The sequence below is a fragment of the Triturus cristatus genome, chromosome 4_2 (genome assembly GCF_964204655.1).
Source record: "Triturus cristatus chromosome 4_2, aTriCri1.1, whole genome shotgun sequence".
Taxonomy (NCBI): domain Eukaryota; kingdom Metazoa; phylum Chordata; class Amphibia; order Caudata; family Salamandridae; genus Triturus; species Triturus cristatus.
This window is the reverse complement of record NC_140586.1, coordinates 186,411,505-186,435,766: the sequence shown is the minus strand read 5'-3', so window position 1 is coordinate 186,435,766 and position 24,262 is coordinate 186,411,505. Positions and strand designations below refer to the sequence as shown.

General features: G+C 49.0%; 1 protein-coding gene across 7 annotated transcripts in view; it reads left to right on the top strand.

Annotated features, from left to right (window-relative positions):
• The window catches only part of EP300 (EP300 lysine acetyltransferase), a 520,888-nt gene that overhangs the window by 212,239 nt on the left and 284,387 nt on the right, over window positions 1-24,262 (top strand). For all 7 annotated transcript variants that reach the window (XM_085601052.1, XM_085601051.1, XM_085601048.1 and 4 more), the window contains exons 9-10: window positions 1,845-1,962; window positions 14,395-14,569. In XM_085601052.1, the coding sequence (XP_085457178.1) occupies window positions 1,845-1,962; window positions 14,395-14,569 (293 nt within the window). The remainder of the gene's footprint in view (window positions 1-1,844; window positions 1,963-14,394; window positions 14,570-24,262) is intronic.

Here is a 24,262-nt window from a genome sequence, read left to right as displayed (position 1 = left end):
AACTGGACTATGCACGGGACACCTTGTGTGCCCCAGGAATGTCTCATTCTTTTCATCCCTCCCTGCCCCAATACACTAAGGCCTGTCTGGGGTGGTGCTCGCACCTCCCAAGGCAGGAAACCTATTGTCCAAGCCTCCCTAGCCGGGATCACTGCCAGCAGCAGGAGGTCAGACTCGTGTCTGTGGCAGCAGCATCCATTTTGTGATGCTGGGGCTCTGGTTAACTTTAACCGGGTAAGTAGGTTACAACATGTCTTCTCCCTCTAGAAGGGAGGGATAATATCCTCATCCCCAGAAACGGGATGGGGGTATTATTCCAAAGTGTTAGACACCTTACATGACATGTTTTGATAAAGCCAAACCATAGTTACCATAACCGTTTAAGATTATAAGGCACTTTAAGAGTATATGGTAGGCTATATCATAGAACAGCTATAAGGACATGGTTCCGAAAGCTGCAGACAGGCTCAGCTCATGCTAGAGCACCATCTCACATGTTACCAAGCACTCTGCCTCCAGGATTGTTAAGGCCTGCCATAGGAGTGGCTGATAGGTACACATGTGTCTATATGTAAGTTAGGTATAGGAATACTACACCTAAGCAAGGAGTGATTACACAACCTTGCCCCAGCTGAGTGATCAGCCAGTTGTGTCATAATGGAAGGCCAGGCCAGGGGTGGCACAATACATGCTGCAGCCCCTGGTAGGCCTAGGATACACCTATGCCCTGGGTACCTAAGGTACACTGTACAGGGGCCAATAAGGTGATCCTATCCAAATGGGTTATGCACCTAAAGTACATAGTATCAATTTAGAGAGAGAGCAGCAGGGCTGTGGGTCTGGTTAGCAGGCCCACAGCCACATCTAAGTCGAAAACCAGTAAAGCAAAAGCAAAAAGTGGGGGTGAACATAGAAAGCAGACCCTACTCTCCTACAGTAGCTTCCAGAAAAGAGACTTCGGAATTTCCCAGACGGGTAGAGCAGCTCATGAGCATAGTGACAGGCCCTGGGACGAGTGCAGATGGGCTTGCCTTTGGCCGATCCGCTGCGCGCTCACACTGTGGCCAGCATTTGTGAGTTACAGAGCTCTAACAGACTCCACCCTCCTGAATATGGATGCCTCCCCCAGCCTAATGGAGTGCGATATAGGGGGTTATCCACGAAGTGCACAGTTCTTAATAGCAAGATATGATATTGCGGCATGTCTGTGGCTTACATGCACAGTAAGGGTTCAGAGGTTGTGCCACTATTGATTTGCCCATGTGCTAAATTAATGTGCTAAGAAGGGAGTAGGATGACCCTGGTTGTAGTATTTCAGTTGCTGGCTGATTAGATTGTGTTCTGTGCGTGTTGGGTGGGGCATGTCTTTGGGCTGCTGTTCCCGATTAGGGGTTGCTATGCATAAGTAAGATAGGTTGGAAGGTGTGGTTGAATGGATGGATATTAATTCACACAAGCGATTCATCAAGGGGAGTATAAAAGACAGGATGGCTTTTGGCATGCATGTCATTGGTTGGTTTACGTGTGTGGGCTAAAACTGTCTTAGTTGTGATTGCAAAGGGGAGAATTTGGTGGGTCAGTGGTTGATTTCATTAACTGGCTTATCCTGAAGAAATCCCCCCTCTTCCGAGCGTTATCTGATTTTAATGCAACAAACAGGTTTAAGAGTTAGCATATTGGTTGACTGATTTGATCTCACAGGAAATAGCATGAATGGATGTTAGTCTAGCATGATCAAGACTGGTATGTGCACACCAAGCATTTTACCTTTATCCCGCTACCCCCTTACTAGAGAGATGGCAGTTCATCTTGATTTTAACACATGCCTCTCTTCCCTTTTCTAGAGTTCAGGCCATATTCCCAACACCTGATCCAGCAGCACTGAAGGACCGACGCATGGAGAACTTGGTGGCGTATGCCAGGAAGGTGGAAGGGGACATGTATGAGTCTGCAAACAGTAGGGTAAGAACCTATGCCCAAAGCTACAGTGCACAGGCCTCCGTTGGGAGATGGAATGGGATCCTTCCAATTCACCAGAGGCATACGATTTTTACTGGATATTTTTCTAGCATACTAGTATTTTTCAAGTCGCTACCTTAGTCACTCCTTAACCTGTCCATCACTTCATTGGCATCTTTTCACTCATTTTTCTCATGTCCCCCCACCCCCTACTCCTTTTACATCTCTTCCTCTTATAGTTGCTGCCTCTTCTCCACTTATTAATAGATTCATAAGCCTAAATCATTCCTCGTTGTTCAATGGGTAATGCCAATAACAGTAAATAGCATTAAATTGCTTGACATTATACAAACCACTTTTTACCTAATGGCAAAATTCACCTTGTTGAAAAGCATCCAAACTTAAGTCAGTGAGCATTCAAACATAAGTCAATGAGGTGATCGTGCTTGGATGTTCACTTTCCGAAGAGGTCATCATAGTTCAGAATTCTACCACATGCCGTGTGGTGGAAGTCCTTCAATACACCCATCCTCTTAATATTCTGTGCTTTTGCTGAGAGGAAAAGTTGTGTACTATATGGTGTGGTTGTGCGACCTTAACGTGCAATACTTACCAACTCCTTTAGGACCCTTAGGTTTCGTTGGTCAAACATTCAGCTCAACCCTTGGTAGCCGTGGCTCTGAACAGCAAGGCTTACATAGAGGAACAAGTTTAAAGCATGCAAACCGCACCAAAACAATTGAAGAAGAAATCACTAAGACACTAATGAAATCCAGAACCAAGTTATAAAAATAGACTATATTTTAATGTATTTTTAGACCCCCCAATGGAAAAGATCCACCGGAGGGTTCCAGAGATAGAGAATTTACAGGTATAGTATATCAAAGCATTTAACTCAACCATGAATAAACACTGGCAAATTCAACAAATTTCACCAAAAATTTGGGCTAGTTGTATTGCAGTCACTTAAACAACCAACTCCAGTAGAGCGCCAGCTTTATAGGTTGAGGCAGTTCCAGGCACTTTATCCTATTTGCAATGGATTCCTATGGAAGTGGCCCTGATGCAATGGATGCTGAAGATGCTCAAGGATTCTGTGGATGTGATGTGGTCAACAGGGATATTCCTGTGGCTGCTCCTCGAAGGAGGTGAGGCGATCCTGCCACATGGTCGCTGTCCCTTCAAGTCCTCTTGGTGCTCGTAGAAGTCCAGTCGTCACTGGGCTACAAGTCACCCGTGTAGGAAGCTAGGTTTCTATTACAGTAACTCTCCCACTTTTTGCCTGACTACTGATGCGCCTTGACTTGATGTGCCCTGGGTCCCTGCCATTCAGGTTCCCAGGACCTGTGTTTTCCCAAAACTGTACCTTGTAACTCCAGTTGTCACCTCTCCGGCCACATGTTAGTCCCTCGTAAAAGGTACAAAGGGTACCAAGGGCACTGTGGCCATTTCCAGTGTCAAAGACAACAGAATCAGTTAGCCCAATGCATTTAGTTACTCCTTTTTCGGGGGCTGGAAAATTTCAATGGTTTCTAAAAATCACCCTGCTCCAGTATCGATGACCACCACAATTCTGGCTTGGAGAGTCAATAATCTGTGCTTCATGCTGTACCAAACATTAATCTGAGCAGCTAGTCAAATAATGCGGCTCTGTCCTCCGGCAATATAGGTTGTTTGTGACAAAACACGTCCCACATCCCTGTGTGCCGTGCCTACAACCCACTGCCCTGGCATAGGTCAGCCACCCCTCTAGCTGGGTGCACTATACCAGTGATGAGGATACAGGTGCTGAGCCCTGTCATCCTACAGTGTCTAAGCCAATTCTTGGACATTGTAAGTGCAGTAAAACCATTAAGAGAATATGGTACTGGGAGTTTGTCATTACGAACTCCACGGCACCATAATAGCTTTACTAAAAATTGGAACGTTTGGTATCAAACTTCTCAGCACATTAAACCCACACTGATGCCAGTGTGGGATTTAATGAAAAATGCACTCAGAAGGCACCTGGGAGATGCCCCCTAAAAAAATGACCCCACACGAGAGTCCAAGCTGAATGGCTGCTCGCCAGCTGCCACCACCAGACTAGTTTCTAGATGCCTGGGTCGAGAGCCTGCTGCTCTCGGGGGTCTGAAACGAGGCACATTCTGGGACGTGGTGCCAAGCCTCCTCCCCCAGGATGGGCAGGGTCCACGAACAGGAAGCTTCAAAGGCTTGCCGCTTTTGTAAGTTACCCCAGCCTCCACTGCTATCAGGAGCAGAGCCTCTTCCTGTTTCCCCTCCTTTTTGGTGGGAAGACGGGCATGAAAAATTAGCACAGCCCAGAAGGTGTGCCCACCTCTGCCAACCCAACCCCTCGGGTGGGTGAGGCGAGGTGAAGCCCACTCTTCAGTGCAAAATGGCAGGCACTCTCTAATCGGGATTAGGGATTGTGTCCACTCCCCCACGTGGGGTGAGCATACCAAGGGTGTAGTCATCCTAAGGTCAGTATCTTATTGACTACTGACCTCGAGACCCCTAAAGCGCCCCCTAAATACAGTATTTAGGGGCAACCCTGAAACAAGTAGACTGATTGCCGCAGCTTACGAAGGACGGAAGAAGATGCCCAGCAGAGGAGACTGCAGAGAAGAACTGACTTGGCCCTAGCCCTACCGGCCCGTCTGCTGTATCCAGAGTTCCTGCGCCAAAAGTTGACTTGTACTTCAACCAGAACCACTGGGAGGGCTGATTGCCTTCAACAAAGACCGGATTGCCTGTGAACAGCAGCTCTGTTCAAAAGAAACTCCCAAGACAGACTTTGAACCTGCTGAGGACCAAAGAAACCAGATTCCTGGAACCACCACTGCACCTGACGTCTATGGCCGGAATCTGGTTGGTCCACTGGTCCCAACGAGGTCCCCCAGCGCTCCAGAGCCTGAGTCCACCATGGGTTGACCCCTAAAGGAGTCCCCGTCGCCTGCAGCCGCTGCACGAAGACCCCCCCCCCCCCCACTGCAAGTGGCCTGGTAATGTGAAATCCGACCTCAAAAGATACCCCTGTATCCAGCCACCCTGGAGAAGAGAACCCGAGGTGCACCTACGTCCCAGAGTCCTCCAACTTACCTGCTCAGCTGTTTGTTCCTCCCGCAAGTCTTCCTGGACCGAACCTGCAACCTAAATCCAAAACCGGCTAATCCCATTGAAAATAGGGCACGCAACACCAAAACAGCACCCTGCGCCGAGCTGCTGCTGCAGGTGCACCTGGTGTGCTAACTCTGATCCACCTTTGCCCTGAGCCTAACACCAGCAGCTTCGCTCCCACAAACTTGTGCCCTGCTCGTGAGCAGCCACCAACCGGAGGCCCCCTATCCCACATTGGATAACATTGGGCCTCAGCACCCGGCCGCCCTAGTGCCGCTGAGGGTGTTCTGAGAGTGCAAACTGGACCCTGGGGTGATCCTGGTTCTAACCCCAGAATACCAACTCCCACAAATAAGAACTTACTTGCAAACCGTTAAATTCATTACTTTCCATAGGATTGCATTGACTGCTTTTTCTTGAAAATTCTTGTAAGTGTGGAGTTGGTATGTATGAAACACTGAAACTATAAATGTACTAAAAGTGAATTACTTAGCTTTTGTCTAGGAAATGTCCTATTGTGATATCTTGGCAAATCACACTGATTAGTAAAAGTAACTTAAAAAGTAATCTAAGAAGTTACGTGTACTGTGATCTACAAAGTAACTTAAGAGTAATTTTTGCATTTAAACCTGCATTCAAATGTAATTTATTGCATAAATATTGCAAAGTATTATTTCAATTACCTCCGCTTGGCTTGGTTCTTGAAATAAAATAACGAAATAATATTTGTATACAAACAAATGGGTCTGAGTTCAGTCTTTGAGTGTGACATCATTTCTTGCCTGAGTCTGCACAACAAATGCTTAACACTACCCTCTGATCAAGCCTTACTGCTCGCCCTCACTACCACAAATAGAGTGTAAGGTCCTATTTACTTTTACCTCTGCCTACCTTTGGGGTTCCACTGGACTCGGTGCACACTATTCGTCATTTTGGTATAGTATGTTTGAGGCATATGAGCTGCAGATTGTACACTATTGCATAGATTGCCATCTGGTGTTGGGCTCGGATGTTTGCATGTTTTTGTCGAAGAAGTCTTTGTAGTCATGAGGTTGGTGAGTCCTCCTTCGGTCGACAGTGTGCATAGACATCGACTCCATCCCTAGATAGTTTTTTTCCGCCATTGGGTTCGGATGTGACTTGCTGCGCTCCAAGTCGGTGTCGTTATCAAACCCCCTTTTGACGCGCAATCACTGCTAACCGACGGTATTGTGTTGTGTACCTTTCGATGCGCACCCTCGACGAAAACTTCGAACAGCTTCAAAAACTTGCGAACTGTGCTGCAGGCCGCAGGGCCTACCCGTGCCGGTAACGACAGACATCGATGGAACGGACTCCCTTTAAAAAATGTCCCCAGTGTGGTGCTAAGTTCCCACACTCTGACCTCCATTCCGTTTGTAATCTGTGCCTCTCTCCAGAACATCGAGAGGACAACTGTGAGGCTTGTCGATCCTTCAAGTCCAAGAAGACCATCCGGGATCGTCTGGCTCGACGCTACAAGATGTCCCGAGGCACCGGCTACATTCGGGACATCTTCCTTCCAGGTCCCGATTGCCTTCCTGAACCAGAACAGGAAGAACAGGTCTCGGTCTCCAATGCAGATGACTCTGCCGAAGATTACGTCACCCCAGCTCAACGGGCCGTGAGTACAAGAGACCCCTGCCCCACCCAAGCCCTTACCAAAGGCTCTGGTGACACCTTCGCATCCAGGCCCAGGTCCACACCGAACAAAGACTTCGAGCGCCCTGCCTCCGGGCCCGGCTCCGAAGGACAAAGAAAAGCCTTCCGACTCGAGCCAGCCACCCGAAATAAGAAACTGGCTCTATATGTTCGAGGCATGTGGGCTGCTGAATTCATATCTGTGCATAGATCGCCGCCTAGTGTTGAATCCCGATGTTTGCACGTTGTTGTCCTGGAAGAGTCTTCGAAGTATCACGAGATAGGTGACTCCTCCCCTGGACCACAGTGCTCATGGGCATCCTCTCCATCCCCAGATTGTTTTTTTCCGCCATTGGGTTCGGATGTGCTTATCTTAGCTCAAGTTAGGAAAATTCAGTTTAAGGCCAAAAGGCCTTTAGTTATCGTCGGTACTGTTCCCGTTCGGTATGGACTAGTTTCTTTAGTGCTTTCGCACCTTCTTCCAGCTTTTCGGATCCGCTTGGTCCGAACATCGAACTTCGATAGACGATGGAATCGAGGACTCCATTCAAACGGTGTCCTTTATGCCACGCGAAATACCCACACATCGACGTCCACCCGGTATGCATTAAATGTCTCTCACCGGATCACGATGAGTCGAAATGTATGGCCTGTGCCCGATTCCGCTCGAAGAAGACTCTCCGGAATCGACGGGCGGCGAGATTGGAGGCGCAGCAATCGGCGCCTGCCCCGGCCAACATCTTTAGCACCGAAGACGAGGACGCCGAGAGCGTGGAAGATGTAGACTCCAGCCCCGCTTCCGAACACGACTCCCGATCGGAAGACGACGATGAGGTGATCTTTCAGAGAGAAGTCGTCGTCGAAGAGGTAGGAGACTACGATGAGGCCTTTGGGGCCGAGGAGGATAGCTCCAGCGAGGAGCTAGGCCAACCCGTCGATACGGAGGCCGAAAACATACGTCGTCATGAGGCTCAGGTCGAGGGATAGCCTTCGGGCCTTACCCAAGATCAATCTCACGGTTCTTCGGCCCCGCCTTCAGGCCCAGCCTCGAACATTTCGCAAGAGCCATTATTATCGAAGACGACTGGATTCCCTTCAGCGAAACCGAAACCATCCATCGAAACCGAAAGTGAAACTGGTTGTGATCGGCTCGAAGCCCTCCACTCCTTTGACGCCGGCAAAGGTCATCGGCTCCGACCGCGCAAAAAGGGATTTCGGTGCCGAGCTAACCGCAGCGGATACGGGTGCCGAGCCAAAGAAGAAGGCCCTCGGTCCCCACAAGGCGCCTCGGCCTCTGGCACCGAAGACATCGGCCCCAACCACCAAAGTCAAGGTGGCCACCCCGTCTGCGTCGACGTCTAAGACGGCGGTGCCTGCCAAGTCATCAATACCTCCCTTCGGATCGATGACCCCATGGCTGCAAAGAAGTCGGGTGCCGCTTCGACGCCTACCTCCAAGGTGCCGACCGGCTCCAAAGAGCCATCTGCGTTCACCGTGCAACAGGTCTCGGCATCGTTGCAACGCATCAGAGAACGGGCAGCCCTCCACTCTACGTCTGGTCCCGACACGCACAAGGCTTCGAAAGCATCCTCGGCGCTGACCAACATCACGTTTGGGTTGCCGAAACTGTTCGAGATTCGGACACGTGTCCGTCAGACACAGTCCCCATCCACCGGACAAACCGATTTCGAGCCTTCCCAGCCACAATTTATCGACGCCAACACTGGTAGGTTGATGCTCCGCAAGCGGAAAATCACGCCAGAGAGGGGATTGGACTCCTACAAAATTCCTCTCAAACACAAATCAACCCTTCCATCAGGATCCACCGTCCTTTTCTCCTACGTCTTCAGAGGCAGACGCAGTAGAGGACTATGTAGGGTATGATACCACCTACCCTGGGGATGTCGATCCTGATGATCACCTGCAAGACCCAGATCAGGCATGGGATGACCCCACAGACCAGGGTACCGCACCAGATACCCATGACACGCAGCTTTATAACATAAAGACATCTCCCACAGAGGACACTGCTGCCTTTAATGCCCTCATAGAACGGGCTGCTGCCAATCATGGAGTAGAACTCCATTCTGACACTGTCGAAGAAGACTTCTTGGTGGACACTTTCGCCTCTTCCGAAAGAACTGTCAAAACTCTGCCCATGTTAAAAGGAGTTCTCAAACCTGCAAAAGACATTTTCAAAGAAACAACCAGGGCACGGGTGCTAAACCCCAGGATTGAAAAAAAATACAAGCCTGCACCCGGAGACCCTATGTACATTAGGGGTCAGTTACCTTTGGACTCCATGGTGGTTGCTAATGTTCGCAAAAGAGCCCACTCGCAAACAGGTGATGCTCCTCCCCCCGACAAGGAGTCCAAAGTGCTGGAGACATCAGGCAAACGGATTGCAGCGCAAGCAGCAAACATCTGGCGCATTGCCAATACACAGGCACTCCTGGCCCGTTATGATAGGTCCCACTACGACACACTAGAATCACTACTCCAACATTTGCCAGATGAATATAAAGAGGCTGCGGAGCTCCTCATCAGAGAGGGACAACTCCTTACCAATGCATCCATCAAGTGCGCACTGGATGCAGCCGACACAGCGGCGAGGGCAATCAACACAAGCGTCATGTTGAGAAGGCATGCATGGTTGAGAATCTTAGGCTTCAAGCCGGAGATTCAGAACAATATCTTAAATCAACCGGTAAACCCAGACTATTTATTTGGCCCTGAAGTTGACACTACCCTCGAGAAAATTAAAAAAGACACTGACACTGCGAAATCAATGGGGGCTCTACAGACGCAGCAGTTTTGTAGTGGCTCCTTTCGTCGCCCCGGGAATAGAGGAGCAGCTAGAGGTCAGGGGTCATAGCAGCAGTACACTAAAGGGGGCACACAAAGTACCTATGATAAAACCAACCGAGGTGGATATCGTGGCTCCAGCACCAAGGGCAGAGGACGTGGTTACGGCAACACCAGGTCCTCCCCCAAAAACAAACAGTGACGCCCTCTCCCTTCCCCCCGACCACATAACACCTGTCGGGGGGAGACTCCAACGGTTCCTGTCAGCGTGGAAAACCATCACCACAGACAGGTGGGTCAGAGACATTATCCAGCACGGTTACTGTCTCGAATTAACGTCCACTCCACCCAACATACCGCCAAAGCACCGTCCTATGTCCGTAGAGCACTTGGCATTATTGCAGCAGGAAGTGCTAAGTATGCTGCAAAAAGGTACAATAGAGGTCGTGCCCGTCAACCAGCAGGGGACGGGTGTACTCTCTGTACTTCTTAATCCCAAAAAAGGACGGGTCGCTCAGACCTATACTAGACCGGAGACCCCTCAACCAATACATTCTGTCAGAGCATTTCCATATGCTCACCCTACAGCAGGTTCTCCCGCTACTCAGTCAGGGAGACTTCCTAGCCACACTGGACCTAAAAGATGCATATTTCCACATACCCATACACCCATCACACAGGAAATATCTCAGGTTCACTATTCAGGGACATCACTATCAATTCAAAGTTCTCCCCTTCGGAGTAACAACAGCACCCAGGGTCTTCACCAAGTGCCTAGCAACAGTGGCTGCACATCTACGGAGACAACACATTCACGTCTTCCCTTACCTGGACGACTGGCTTGTTCAGGCAAAGTCAGCCCAGCAATGTGCCAGCCACATGTCCCTCAACATTCACCTTCTTCACAGTCTGGGATTCTCACTAAATTACCCAAAATCACATCTCCAACCCGCACACGTACGACAGTACTTGGGCGCGACCATAAACACTCTGGCAGCCACAGCTCAGCCAAATTTAGTGAGGATTAACAGCATGCAACTGCTGATCACAAAGTTCAAACCCCAACACTCCCTTCCCGCGCGAGTGTTCATGCAGTTGATAGGCATGATGGCCTCCTGCATTTTCATAGTCCCGCACGCGAGACTACATATGCGCCCGCTTCAGGAGTGCTTGGCACGTCAATGGAATCAGGCCCACGGGCAATTAAAACACCTAGTGTTGTGTTGGTGAGCGGTCGGGCATACAACTCTCTGCATTGGTGGAATCCACAAAAGCTTTGCAAGGGCCGACCGTTCCAAGAGCCTGTTCCACAAATAATACTGACAGCGGACGCCTCTCTCCAGGGTTGGGGAGCTCATGTACTCACTTACACAGTGCAGGGACTATGGACGACGCAACAAAAGAAGATGCACATCAACCTTCTGGAACTGATGGCAATCTTCCTGGCAATGAAAGCATTCAAAGTACACTTGTGCAACAAAGTCGCGTTGATCCGGACGGACAACATGACTGCCATGTACTACATACAGAAGCAGGGAGGAACACACTCTCCACAGTTGTCTCATCTGGCTCAGAGCATGTGGAAGTGGGCCATTCAGAGGAACATATTCCTCATGGCGGAACACCTCCCGGGCAAGGACAACCAGATGGCGGATCTGCTCAGCAGACACAGCCACCAGATGCACGAGTGGGAGCTACATCCGTCAGTTCTCCAACCGTACTTCCAACAGTGGGGTCAGCCAGAGATAGACCTATTCGCCACAAACGAAAACGCAAAATGTCAAAGCTTTGCCGCCAGGTTCCCACACCCGCAGTCTCAGGGCAATGCGATATGGATGAACTGGTCCGGCAGATTTGCGTACACTTTTCCCCCAGCGCCATTGATACCGCTAGTGGCACGCAAACTGCGACAGCACTCACTAACCCTCATCCTAGTTGCTCCCACATGGGCGCGCCAACCATGGTACACCACCTTTCTAGAACTTTCCGTGGTGCCGCATCAAAGGCTGCGGATCAAACCCGCACTTTTAACACAGAACCATGGCGAAATTCAGCACCCAGATCCGCAACAGCTGAACCTGGCAATCTGGCTCCTGAGGTCTTAGAGTTTGGCTACCTGAACCTGCCTCCAGAATGTATGAATATCATCAAGGAGGCCAGGAGACCCACAACCAGAGCTTGCTATGCGGCTAAATGGAAGAGTTTTGTCATTTACTGCAACAACAATGACATTAACCCGCTGGACGCATCCACTCAAAACATCATCTGTTACCTCTTACACCTATACCGATGCAATCTGGCATACAACTCAATACGTATCCATTTAACCGCGATAGCAGCCTATCTCCAAAACAGGCAGCACCTCTCTTTATTCAGAGTGCCTGCCAGTAAAGCCTTCTTGGAGGGACTCAAACGAGTAATTCCCCCAACACACCCACCGGCACCGGTGTGGAACCTCAATTTGGTCCTCACCAGATTAATGGGTCCACCCATTGAACCTCTCCATTCATGTGAGATTCAATTCCTCACCTGGAAAGTAGCTTTCCTAGTGGCAATCACTTTGTTAAGGAGAGTTAGTGAACTCCAGGCACTAACCATTCAAGAGCCATTCATACAGGTTCACGCAAACAGGGTTGTACTACGTACCAACCCCAAATTCATGCCCAAAGTGATATCGCAGTTCCACATGAATCAAACTATTGAACTGCCTGTTTTCTTTCAAAATCCACAGAATGTCGCAGAGAGAATGCTCCATACACTAGATGTAAAGAGGACCCTCATGTACTATATAGACAGAACTAAGGACTTTAGGAAAACAAAACAACTTTTTGTTGCCTTTTCTCCACAACACAAGGGCAACGCCATTTCCAAAGCAGGTATAGCCAGATGGATCGTTAAATGTATTCAAATTTGCTATCAAAAAGCTAAACGCACATTAACGATTCCCCCACGAGCCCACTCAACACGAAAGTTAGGGGCGTCCATGGCTTTCCTAGGAAACATTCCTTTACAGGAAATATGTAGAGCAGCCACATGGTCCACTATACATACATTTACCAAACACTACTGTGTAGATGTACACTCAAAACAGCAGGCAGCTGTAGGACAGGCTGTTCTCAAAACTCTTTTTCAGACTGCTGCAGCTGGCACGGGTAGCCGCCGCTAATGGAGGTACTGCTATGTATTCTATGCACAGATATGAATTCAGCAGCCCACATGCCTCGAACTGAATATGCTACTTACCAGTATGCATCTGTTCTTGGCATGTAGGGCTGCTGACATTCATATCGCCCACCCTCCTCCCCGGCGCCTGTAGCGGCTGCAGCACTCAGAATTACTGTATAGCATGGTCATCACTTACTGGGTCTACTCCATCACTGCCACAGTGGCGAAAAACAATCTAAGGATGGAGAGGATGCCCATGCGCACTGTGGTCCAGGGGAGGAGTCACCTATCTCGTGATACTTCGAAGACTCTTCCAGGACAACAACGTGCCAACATCCGGACCCAACACTAGGCGGCGATCTATGCACAGATATGAATGTCAGCAGCCCTACATGCCAAGAACAGATGCATACTGGTAAGTAGCATATTCATTACTATACCGTGTAAATTCTTTCTCTGAAACTGTCCGGGTGATCTTTTTCGTTGTGGTGTCAAAAACTGCAGTCTATTTTTATAAATTGGTGACGGATTTATTTGGTGTCTTATCAATTTCTTCTCCAATTGTTTTGGTGCTGTGCATTTAAACGTGTTCCCTTGTGTAAGCTCAGAGCCACAACTACCCAGGGTTGAGCTGAAAGCCTGAAAAATGAAATCTATGGGCCCAAAAGGGGTTGGTAGATGTATTACACTGTGAAGTCACACACCCACACTATCTAATACACCCCATGTCCTCACTGCGCTTTAGTAGACTCTGTAAGAGGGAAAAGCTTTCCCAGTCGAAGAGTGCGTCCAGAAAATTTAGCAGACTGTAAAGTGATTCCAGAGGATGTCCTCCACTTAAGTTCATTGATACGGTTACACTTAGGGATGATGTCACCCTGTGTTCTCCTTATTCTCTTCATTCTCCTTTGCATGCAGCTGCTATGGGATGAACAAGCTATGTATACTGTTCAAGGACCTAGTTTTGATAAAAGGAACTTTAAATTATCTGCGAGTCTGGTTATCTGCTTGAGATTCACATGAGTTCTTTGTTGAAGGTTGTAGGTTTGTTAGGTGCATAGACTGGGCGATCTGTGGTAACTCAGTATTATTGAGGCTAAAACCAGACTCTTGCCAGCAAGGACATTTTTCAATCAAGTGATGGACAACTTATAGACGGTGTTGATAATTTGTCTCACATTCTGTACCGTAGAACTTTACCGTTCTAGGTAGGTGGAATTTACTTTTACAATAACAAACACACACACACACTCTCTCCACTGTGTCTCGGGCAACATTTACTTGCCCCCAAAACTGAACTTTAGGTTTCCCCAAATGTCAGGTCTGGATTTCGGAATGATCTGCTAGATACTTTTGTGTTATTTCTTTCAATACTTATGCTTCAAATGGAGCAATGCTGTGCATGAGAGTTCTATACCATTCTGTCTTTGTTGCTCTTCTTTTGTACATGTTTTCCTGTGCAATATTCATGGCCTCTCTGCTATGAATTGACTGATTGAATATGTGCTGCACAGTGATGAGCATATAATGTGTGAATCTTTATCTTTGCTTGGCTCTCCTTCCTGCAAGCATGTAATCAACAGTGTCACGGTTGGTTGGGGTACTGGAGTGCACTCCCTAGAATGTCTGGTGCTCTGCAAATCGGAGTCCTTCTTTGTGGATTTATACCATATTATCTCTTCCCAGGCCGAGTATTACCACTTGCTGGCTGAAAAGATCTACAAGATTCAGAAGGAGCTAGAGGAGAAAAGGAGGACCCGGTTGCAGAAGCAGAACATGATGCCCAATGCCCCTGGAATGCCAACATCTCCGATGAACCCAGGAGCAGGCATGGGGCAACCGCAACAAGGGATACCTACTAGTAAGTATACATCTGTGAACCTTTACACCTGGAGTCCTGAAAGCTATTAATTTCTGATGTATATATTTTTTTACAGGTAATTCTTCCTTGTTAGAATATCCCCAGGGGCTAGACTAGATTCAGCAAAATGTTCAGCAATGCTCCTGCTGGTCAGTAGGTGTCACCCTGTGGGTTCACAGTGACTCTGATCTGCCCTGTAAGAGATGGGTTTGAAAAAGCATATAGCACCACTCTTGTACACCGACATAGTTCTTTTCTTTCCATGCCCTTCGACACAGATTCTGGGCCCCACTGCCAACTTTAATGGATAACTCCTAGAACTTATCATTGTGTGCTAAGGAACGATGTCATCACAGAAAACTGCAGCTGTGCCTAGACAGCAGGATGCAGATGTGTCATGGGACTGCACAAGGTATGTTTGTTGTACTTCAGCTCCCTGCACGCTTTTCAAGTATGCTTTCATGCACCTGAAGGTGATTTGGGACCTGGATCCAAAACTCTGCATTGCTGAAAATAGCAAGGTGTAGGCGAAGATGAAAGTTGCAGCCGTAGTAACAGTCTCAAAGCTACTCCTGTGAAAAATCCACTTCCTATTCAAAGTAGTCTGGTAGCAAGTCAATCCACTTTATCCGATGAATTAAAATCATAAAAGCACAATACACAACATACGAAAAACACATTTCTATAAAAACATTTGAGCAAGATGTATAAACACGTGTGTATTTCATCATAGCCAGATATCTCAAAGTTAAAAAGGTTCCATGAAATATTATCATTAAGATTTATACATTGATTAACAAGGGGTATCTGTTTTTTCTGAGCCTTACAGCAGCAACAAGGAAACAAGCAATATTAAAAATATCCCGGGGATTACTCGGCGTTTGCAAATAAAGTAACGCACTAGTCTTGTAAGTATGAAGTCTAGACACAATCATGTGAAAGTCAAGCGGAACTCAACCTCATTACACCTGTTCACATCAGTTGAGAAGGCGCAATGGCGTCTAGATAGAGACTGCACTCCTCCCATGGTCCCTGAATCCAAATCGATCATGCAGCTGCTCCTGGTGTGATGCAAATGATCTGGGCTTTTTATCAACCCCACAGTAAATAGTGGCCTTCAAAGAAGCCGAGCTGCAGATCTTTGGTGCTATTCCAGCTCCCTCTGACAGCCTTTCATTGGCCCCATAGTGGTCTCAAGACTTCGGTTGGTGGGTCTGCCCCTGGCATAGTCTACCCCCGCAGAGCCGGACACCGTGCTGGTGCCAACTCACACTTCAACCCTGAAGCCAAGGTGCACGCCTGTTACATCCGTACTAAAGTGACAGCAACTCTACTGGTGCTGATCAATGATCCGGTTCCAGCACCAAACGTTTACTCCAATCCAGAGTTGAATCCAGTATCTGCAGTGGATTCACACTTTTTTGGGGGTTTTGAGTTTGACTCGATGCATGAAGACTGATTTCCCTCAAGATGACTAAGATGATGATGATGGAGGGGACAGTTTTCTTCTCCCGGATTATACTGAGAATTCATTGTTTGCAGACTTGGAGAATGCAAGTGTTCTATATCCATCTCCCAAACCAGAACTAGACTTGTCTCCTAGGCTACCTTCTGAAGAAAGTGCTTTGTTTTCAATGGTGGTTCACACCAGCCTAAAGCCTGCATCGGCAAAGCTATTGGCACCAGTGTCTTGCCCAGATGGTGTCGATGTGGCAAGCAGGATTTTCTGGAGATCTGCCTTACTGGACATGCCCTTTGACTTTTCCAGCTTATTTGGAGAAAAGCTGGTTTGGCGCTAGAACAGTAATAAATCAGGCCACAGCACGATCATTGAGACTACGGATGCCAGCTAACCAGCTTTTCCTCTAAAATAGAATATTCAGAGGCTTTTCCAGGAGGCCAGCTTACAGACAACACCAGTCCTCCCAGCCTGCATTATAACAAACCACCCAGTCCTTTAGAGGCCAAGAGCTTGGCACCGGCAAAACAATATTGCAATAAAAGGGGACAGCAATACTCCAATTATTTATCACTTGCTGGTGCGGCAACAAAGTTCCGCCAGTTCCGCCAGTTAGCCCTCCTCTCAAGCTCATTCCTTGCTGGTAATAGGCAGATTATGGTATTTGCTCCGTTGCAGAAGATACATCACATTGGACAAGGTGGCTATGCCCCCTCATTCATTTCCTCCACCCCTGCTCTCCAACACTGAAGCGACTTTGAAGAAGCACTCTGCAGCTATGGTGCAGTAGTCAACCTTCTGTTGCCGAGTTGTACCATCAAATGGGTGCTGAGCTCGCAGAAGGGAGTGGAACACTGCTGAGGCATAAATTGGATCTCTTCCCACTGAATGCCTTTCTGAAAGACTCGTTCAAAATGCTCCAATCCTGTCAGAATTGGACCCAGGAGATTAGGTGGTATCTTTGGACCTGCAAGAGTCTTCTTGTTCGAGGCATGTGTCCTGTAGATGCACATGTTGGGCATAAGTCTGCCATCTAGTGTTAGGCTTGGATGATTACAAGTTGTTTTGGTTCCAATACGTTTTCTGCGAGTCACAAGGCTGTGAGACTCCTTGATAATACTGCGCATGGTCATCAACTCCATTGCCAGATTGTTTTTTTTTCGCCCACAGCTTCGAATGTAATCTCTTGCACCCTGGTTTAACTCTTTTGGGCTCCCTTCGGTTAGCTAGTTCATTCAGACAATGGCATTGTCTCGATTGTGTAGTTACTGTTCCATTCCGAGCCATTACCCTTCTGCATCATGGGATTTCGAGTCGCCTTCTCGGCCTTCGGGATGCATCCGCCCGTGCCTCTTTCACTAAGTCTTTATCAGAGAATGACCTGCTAATGGAACACAGTCCGTTCAGTTTGTCCTAATTGTCTTTCTAAAAATCCCCATTCCGACCAATATTCCGTCTGTAATCTATGCCTTTCGCCTGAAAGCTGTGAATCCTGTAAGTCGTTTCAATCGAAGAAAACTCGACGCGCCAGATACCAACAAATGCAGCGGAAACAAGTGGATATTTACCCGATATTTTCAGTCGACCACAAGAGAACGCGAGATAACATTGGATGCACAAGAGGAATCACTGTTGATACATGATTCAGTGTCTGACTTCAAACAAGATTCTGAAAACCCTCCAGCCGGCACAGAAGCATCGAACATTGAGTACACTTATCCCTGAACCAAAGCTCAAAACATCGTCGCCATCCGAAAAGACTGCTTCCAGCCAGCCTCTCCAAAAAGGCCATGGTGCTCAGTGAAAAACTGATTTTGAAGCCTCGTTCTCCGCTCCGAAAGTTTGACCTTCAGTAAAGGCCTCCACCTCCAAATCGGAGACCAGAACCCTTCGGTCATCTGTTTGGGCACCAAAAGAAAAGCATGGTTGTGAGAAAATGGGGGTTTGAAGCATGTGAGCTGTAGATCACATGCTGTTCATAGCCTGCCATCTAGTGTTGGGTCTGGATGTTTGCTCTTTTTTTTGTTCTAAGTCTTTTCCAGTCATAAAGTAGGTGACTCCTCCTTTTGGTGATAGTGTGCATGGGCATCAACTCCATTGTTAGATTGTTTTTTCTGCCTTCGGGGTCGGATGTGAATTGCTTCGCTCCGATTTGGCACTGTTTCTCAGGTTCCCTTCAATGCGCAATCCACTACCCTCGACGGTATTTCTCGATCGCGTTTCCCATTCTCAGCTTATAGTTTCCAATCAAACCTCTTTGATCGGAAAACTCTTGGAGGACCATTGGGCCTACCTGCGCCGGACCACTTTCACATGGTCACTCTCCAAGTTCTCCCGCTCCTTCAACAAGGCGACTTTCTGTCCACTCTAAACTTAAGGGATGCTTATTTCCTTATGCCAATACATCCTGCTTACCGCAAATGCCTCAGGTTTGTAGTAGCAGGCCAGCACTATCAGTTCAAGGTGCTCCCATTTGCAGTAACTACCGCACCCAGAGTTTCCACCAAGGGCTTGGCAGTAGTCACAGCTCGTCTTCGAAGACAACACATTCACGTCTTCTCATATCTGGACGACTGGCTCATAAAAGCCAGTTTGCAAGAAAGCGGTCTCCGTCACACTCACAAAACAGTGCAGTTGCTCCATGATCTTGGTTTCACAGTAAACCTGTCCAAGTCCCATCTACAGCCATTCAACACACATGCATATCTGGAAGCTACAATAGATACCCAAAAAGCTTTGGCTTACCCCTCCGACCAGAATCCGCAACATGCAGACTCTACTCTGCCAGTTTCTGCCTCAACACTCATTGCCAGCTCTAGTGTTCATGCAGTTATTAGGGATGAATGCGTCTTGCATACTAATAGTTCCTTACGCAAGACTTCACATGCCTCCCCTTCAGGAGTGCTTAGCACGTCAGTGGAACCAGGCTCAGGGTCTGTTATCAGATCTAGTGTTGGTGGACGGACGTACTCATTGCCTGCTGCAGTGGTGGAGTGCACAAAACCTTTCAAAAGGGCGGCTCTTCATAGACTTAGCAGACGCACTGGTTGGGGAGCTCATCACCAGACATACAATTCAGATCATGTTGAGCCTGCAGCAAAAGCAGCTCCGCATAAACCATCTAGAGCTGCTACCAATTTTTCTAGCGATTTAAAGTGTTTCATGTTCATCTAGTAGGCAAAGCTGTCCTTATCTGTACAGACAATATGACAGCAATGTGCTACATACAAAACAGGGAGGGGGCACGCTCTCTCCAGCTGTCACAACTAGCACAGACCATCTGGACATGGGCCATACATCACAAAATGTTTCTCCTTGCATAACACCCTCCAGGAGTAAAGGCAAAATGCCCAAGCTTCACATCTAGACATCCACACTCATTGTCCAAGGGCAATACACTATGGATGAATTGGTCAGGGATATTTGCCTATGCTTTTCCGCCTCTCCCACTCATTCCATTCGTGGTTCGGAACCTCATACATTTGTCCCTGACATTAATCCTAGTTGCTCCCAAATGGTGCGACAACCCTGGTTCACAGCCCTGTTGGAGCTCAGTAGTTCCTCACCAAAAACTACACCTCACTCCCAATCTTTTCACTCAGAGCCATGGAGAGATAAGACATCCAGATCCCAGCCATCTCAACCTTGCGATCTGGCATCTGAAATCTTAGAGTTTGGCTACCTTAATCTTCCGCAAGACTGCATGAATATTATCAAAGAGGCTAGACGTCCTACCACAAGGGCATGCTATGCAACAAAGTGGAAGCGATTTGTGATATACTGCAATAACAGTCAAATAGATCCACTGGACGCTCCAGGTCGAAACATCATGTTCGAGGCATATGAGCTGCAGATTATACACTTTTGCATAGATCGCCATCTGGTGTTGGGCCCGGATGTTTGCAGTTTGTTTTTCTTCTTGGACAGTCTTTGGATGTCACGAGTTCGGTGACTCCTCCTTCGGTCCGTACTGCGCATGGGCTTCGGCTCCATCCTCAGATTGTTTTTTTCCGCCATCGGGCTCGGATGTGATACTTCGTGCTCCGGCTTCGAACCTTTCCAGTTCGACCTTCGACGGAAAATCCTCGTCCATCGAGATTCTTAAGACAAAAATCATCTTCTTCATCTCTCTTGGCGGCACTTCTCGATTCCAGACATCGGCACCGGCCTTCGGGCCTCCCTCGACTCCGGTCTCGGCCGATGGAAAGGACTCCCTTCAAAAAGTGCCCAAAATGTGGGTCTAAATTTCCCCACACCGACCTGCATCAGGTGTGTAACCTCTGCCTCTCTCCCGAACACGAGGCCCGAGACTGCCCCGCCTGCAAGTCTTTTCGATCGAAAAAGACCATCCGGGATCGAAGAGCTCGACGCACCATGGCGCACTCATCGACTTTGGCTCCACCTGACATCTTCGGAGACGACACCGGAGCTTTGGGGCAGTAGCACACTGAGCAGGAGGAAGAACTCGTCAGCGCTTCCGAGGCCGACGACTCCGGCCTGGAGGAGATAACACCGGCGCAGAGGGTCGTGAGTACTCTACCCCCTCCCACTCCCGTACCCACACCGAAAGAGACTCCGGTTACACCTTCGCCTCCGGGCCTAGGGAAAACCAAACATACAGCTTCTATCACCCACCTTCGGGCCCGGTGTCGAAGCATCATAAGTCTCCCGGCGGCTCGGGCTTGAGCCAGCCTACTCCTGGTGCCGAAAAACACCGGTCGGCACCGAAGAAAACCACACCCAGTTCGGCTCCTAAGTCATCGGGCTCGAAACCTGCACTCTCGGTGCCGACTAAGCATAAGCCCCTTGGCACCGACGCTCCGGCGCCGAAGCCTGCCTCGGCACCGAAGAAATCGGAGACCCCGAAAAAGCATGGCATGGAGAAACCATCGAAGCCCTCGGCTCCGAAAACGTCGGCACCGACAGACGATTCGGTGCCAGGAGAACTATTTACGCCTGATCCTTATCAAAAAACTTTAACAAAGGATCCAAAGACTGGTCATTTTACTTTGTCTTCCAAAAAGAGCCATTTAAACAAGCCAGATCCTCCTCCACCGCCAAAACGGAAGGACTCTGCCACATCCCCCTTCAGAGTACCCTCCCCACCACCTCCTCCACCTCCTCCACCTCCTCCACCTTCTCCACCTCCTCCACCTCCCATTTCTCCGCCACCTTTGCCTCACCGCTCCAACCCCATCTCCAGACCCTGATTATGGAGATCCAGATTATGATCCGGCAGACGCCCCAATAGACCCCACACCTCCAGGGACACCAGACCCATGGGAGGATTACCACAACCCCGATGTACCAGATATGCCTCAGGATGACATTTATCCATCCAGGCCATCTCCTCCAGAGGACTCCCTGGGGTTCCACCACTTAATACAGCGGGCGGCACACTACCATGGGGTAGAATTACACAGCGAGCCAGTTGAGGACGATTTCCTACTGGACACTTTTGACATACAAGATAAGGCCACAGCAATATTGCCCATGCTAAAAGGAGTAACCAAACATGCTGCAGAGGTGTTCAAGGACCCAGTCAGAGCTAGGGTATTGAACCCCAGGATAGAGAAGAAATATAAAGCAGCCCCCACAGATCCTGCATATATTAAAGGACCTGCTCCCTTAGACTCATTGGTAGTATCCACAGCTAGGAAGCGGTCTAACTCTCAATCCTCAGGGGAGGCTCCACCACCAGATAAGGAGTCAAAGCTCTTAGATGCGTCTGGTAAACGCACTGCTTCGCAAGCCGCAAATATGTGGCGCATCGCCAACACACAAGCACTGCTTGCACGTTATGATAGAGCACATTACGATGAGCTGGAGGCTATCATGCAACACCTCCCAGACAAACATAAACACAGGGCTCATGAGCTAATACAGGAGGGAAAGCTCATCACCAACACCTCAATTAAATGTGCCCTCGACGCAGCAGACACAGCTTCTAGAGCTATAAACACTAGTGTTTTGCTTCGTCGTCATGCCTGGCTCAGAATCTCGGGGTTTAAGCCAGAAGTCCAGGCATCTATATTAAATCACCCCTTTGACCAACAACACCTATTTGGTCCAAAGGTGGACGAAGCATTGGAGAAAATGAAAAAGGACACGGATACAGCAAAGTCTATGGGGGCATTACAATCCCATACCCCTAGACGTTCATTTCGTCGTTCCTCCTTTCGGGGCACAGGCAGAGGTTACTCTGCCGATAACGCCTCTACTTCCTACAAGTCCCCTCCTCAGAACACCTTTTCAAAGGGCTATCAGAGAGGTGGTTATAGAGGAAACAATAATAAAGGCAGGGGCAAAACCAACAACACCCGTTCTGCCACACCACCCGCCCAATGACTTTCCCCCGCTTCCCCCAGACCATTCCACTCCAGTCGGGGGGCAGGCTACGGCATTTTCTTCACACCTGGGAGACCATAACATCAGACAAATGGGTGACACAAATTGTTCAGTCAGGCTACTGTCTCGAACTAACATCTACCCCACCCAATATTCCACCCAGGCACCGTACAATGTCACAAGAACACACCATACTGCTCAAACAGGAGGTAATCAAGCTCTAGAGCAGGTCCCCATCAATCAGCAAAATCTAGGGGTCTACTCTCTGTATTTTCTAATCCCAAAGAGAGACGAGACCCTACGGCCCATTCTAGACCTCCGGCCTCTAAATGCATACATACATTCGGACCATTTCCACATGGTCACCCTCCAACAAGTTCTCCCACTCCTCTGTCAGGGAGACTTTCTCACTACACTGGACTTGAAAGACGCATACTTTCATATTCCAATACACCCTTCTCACAGGAAGTACCTCAGGTTTGTGGTAGACGGTCAGTATTACCAATTCCGGGTTCTCCCCTTCGGGGTCACAACCGCACCACGGGTGTTTACCAAATGCCTAGCGGTAGTAGCAGCTCACCTCAGAAGACAACACATTCACGTCTTCCCTTACTTGGACGACTGGCTGATAAAAGCCACGTCCTACAACCAGTGTGTGCAACATACAAACAGCACCATCCAACTGCTCCACCAGCTAGGCTTCACGGTGAACCATCAAAAGTCCCACCTCATACCATCTCACACAAAGCAATATCTCGGGGCCACTATAGACACCTCCAAAGCTATAGCCTATCCCAATTCAGCCAGAATCGCAAGCATACAAGCCTTGCGCCAAACATTCATTCTTCAGCACTCTCTCCCAGCAAGAGTGTTTATGAAGCTAATGGGGATGATGGCATCTTGCATCTTCATAGTGCCCCATGCAAGACTCCACATGCGTCCACTCCAAGAGTGCCTAGCACGGCAGGGGAACCAGGCCCAGGGACAGCTGACGGATCTGGTGTTGGTGGACGGCCGCACCCATCACACTCTGCAGTGGTGGAACACCACAAACCTTTCCAAAGGGCGGCCGTTCCTGGACCCGGTTCCTCAGGTGATTCTAACAACGGACGCGTCGCTCTCCGGCTGGGGAGCGCACCTTCTACACCTCACAGTGCAAGGTCTATGGACGCCACAGCAAAACTTACTCCACATCAACCATCTGGAGCTATTGGCGATCTTTCTAGCCTTGAAATCCTTTCAGAAACAAATTTCAGCCAAAGCAGTCCTCATTCGCACAGACAATATGACTGCAATGTATTATATTCAAAAACAGGGGGGGGGGGGACACACTCCCCAGCTCTCCCGCTTAGCACAGAGCATATGGAGATGGGCAATTCCACAAAAAATCTTTCTCCTTGCACAACACGTCCCAGGCATACAAAACACCATGGCAGATCTGCTCAGCAGACAAACGCAGCAAATGCACGAATGGAAACTGTTGGACCCGGCCTCGTAGAATGGCCAGACGTGCCCCCGCACCACCTAAACCTGGTACCTGCAGCCCCAAGCACACGGCCCAGCCGACCCTCCCCACCAGGACACACGCACCGACCCGGACATCCCCGTCCATGGCCTCTCCCCTTTCGGCCACCCCGGGCCCGCGTGCCCACTTCATGCACCAAGATGGCCGCCCGGCCCCAGCGCGACCCGGGCCTAGAGGCGCCACTCCGGCTGGAGGACATCACGCTTCCAGGGGATGAGAGAGGGAGGAGCAGTTTCTATCGCACCTCTGAACTCCCCTGGGACGATGGGTTTCGATCGGCCCTCCGGCCTCCCTGAGGGCTGGCTCCGTGCCTGCTGGGTGTCTGGGACTCTCCCCGACCCGGCAAGGATCAAAAGACAAT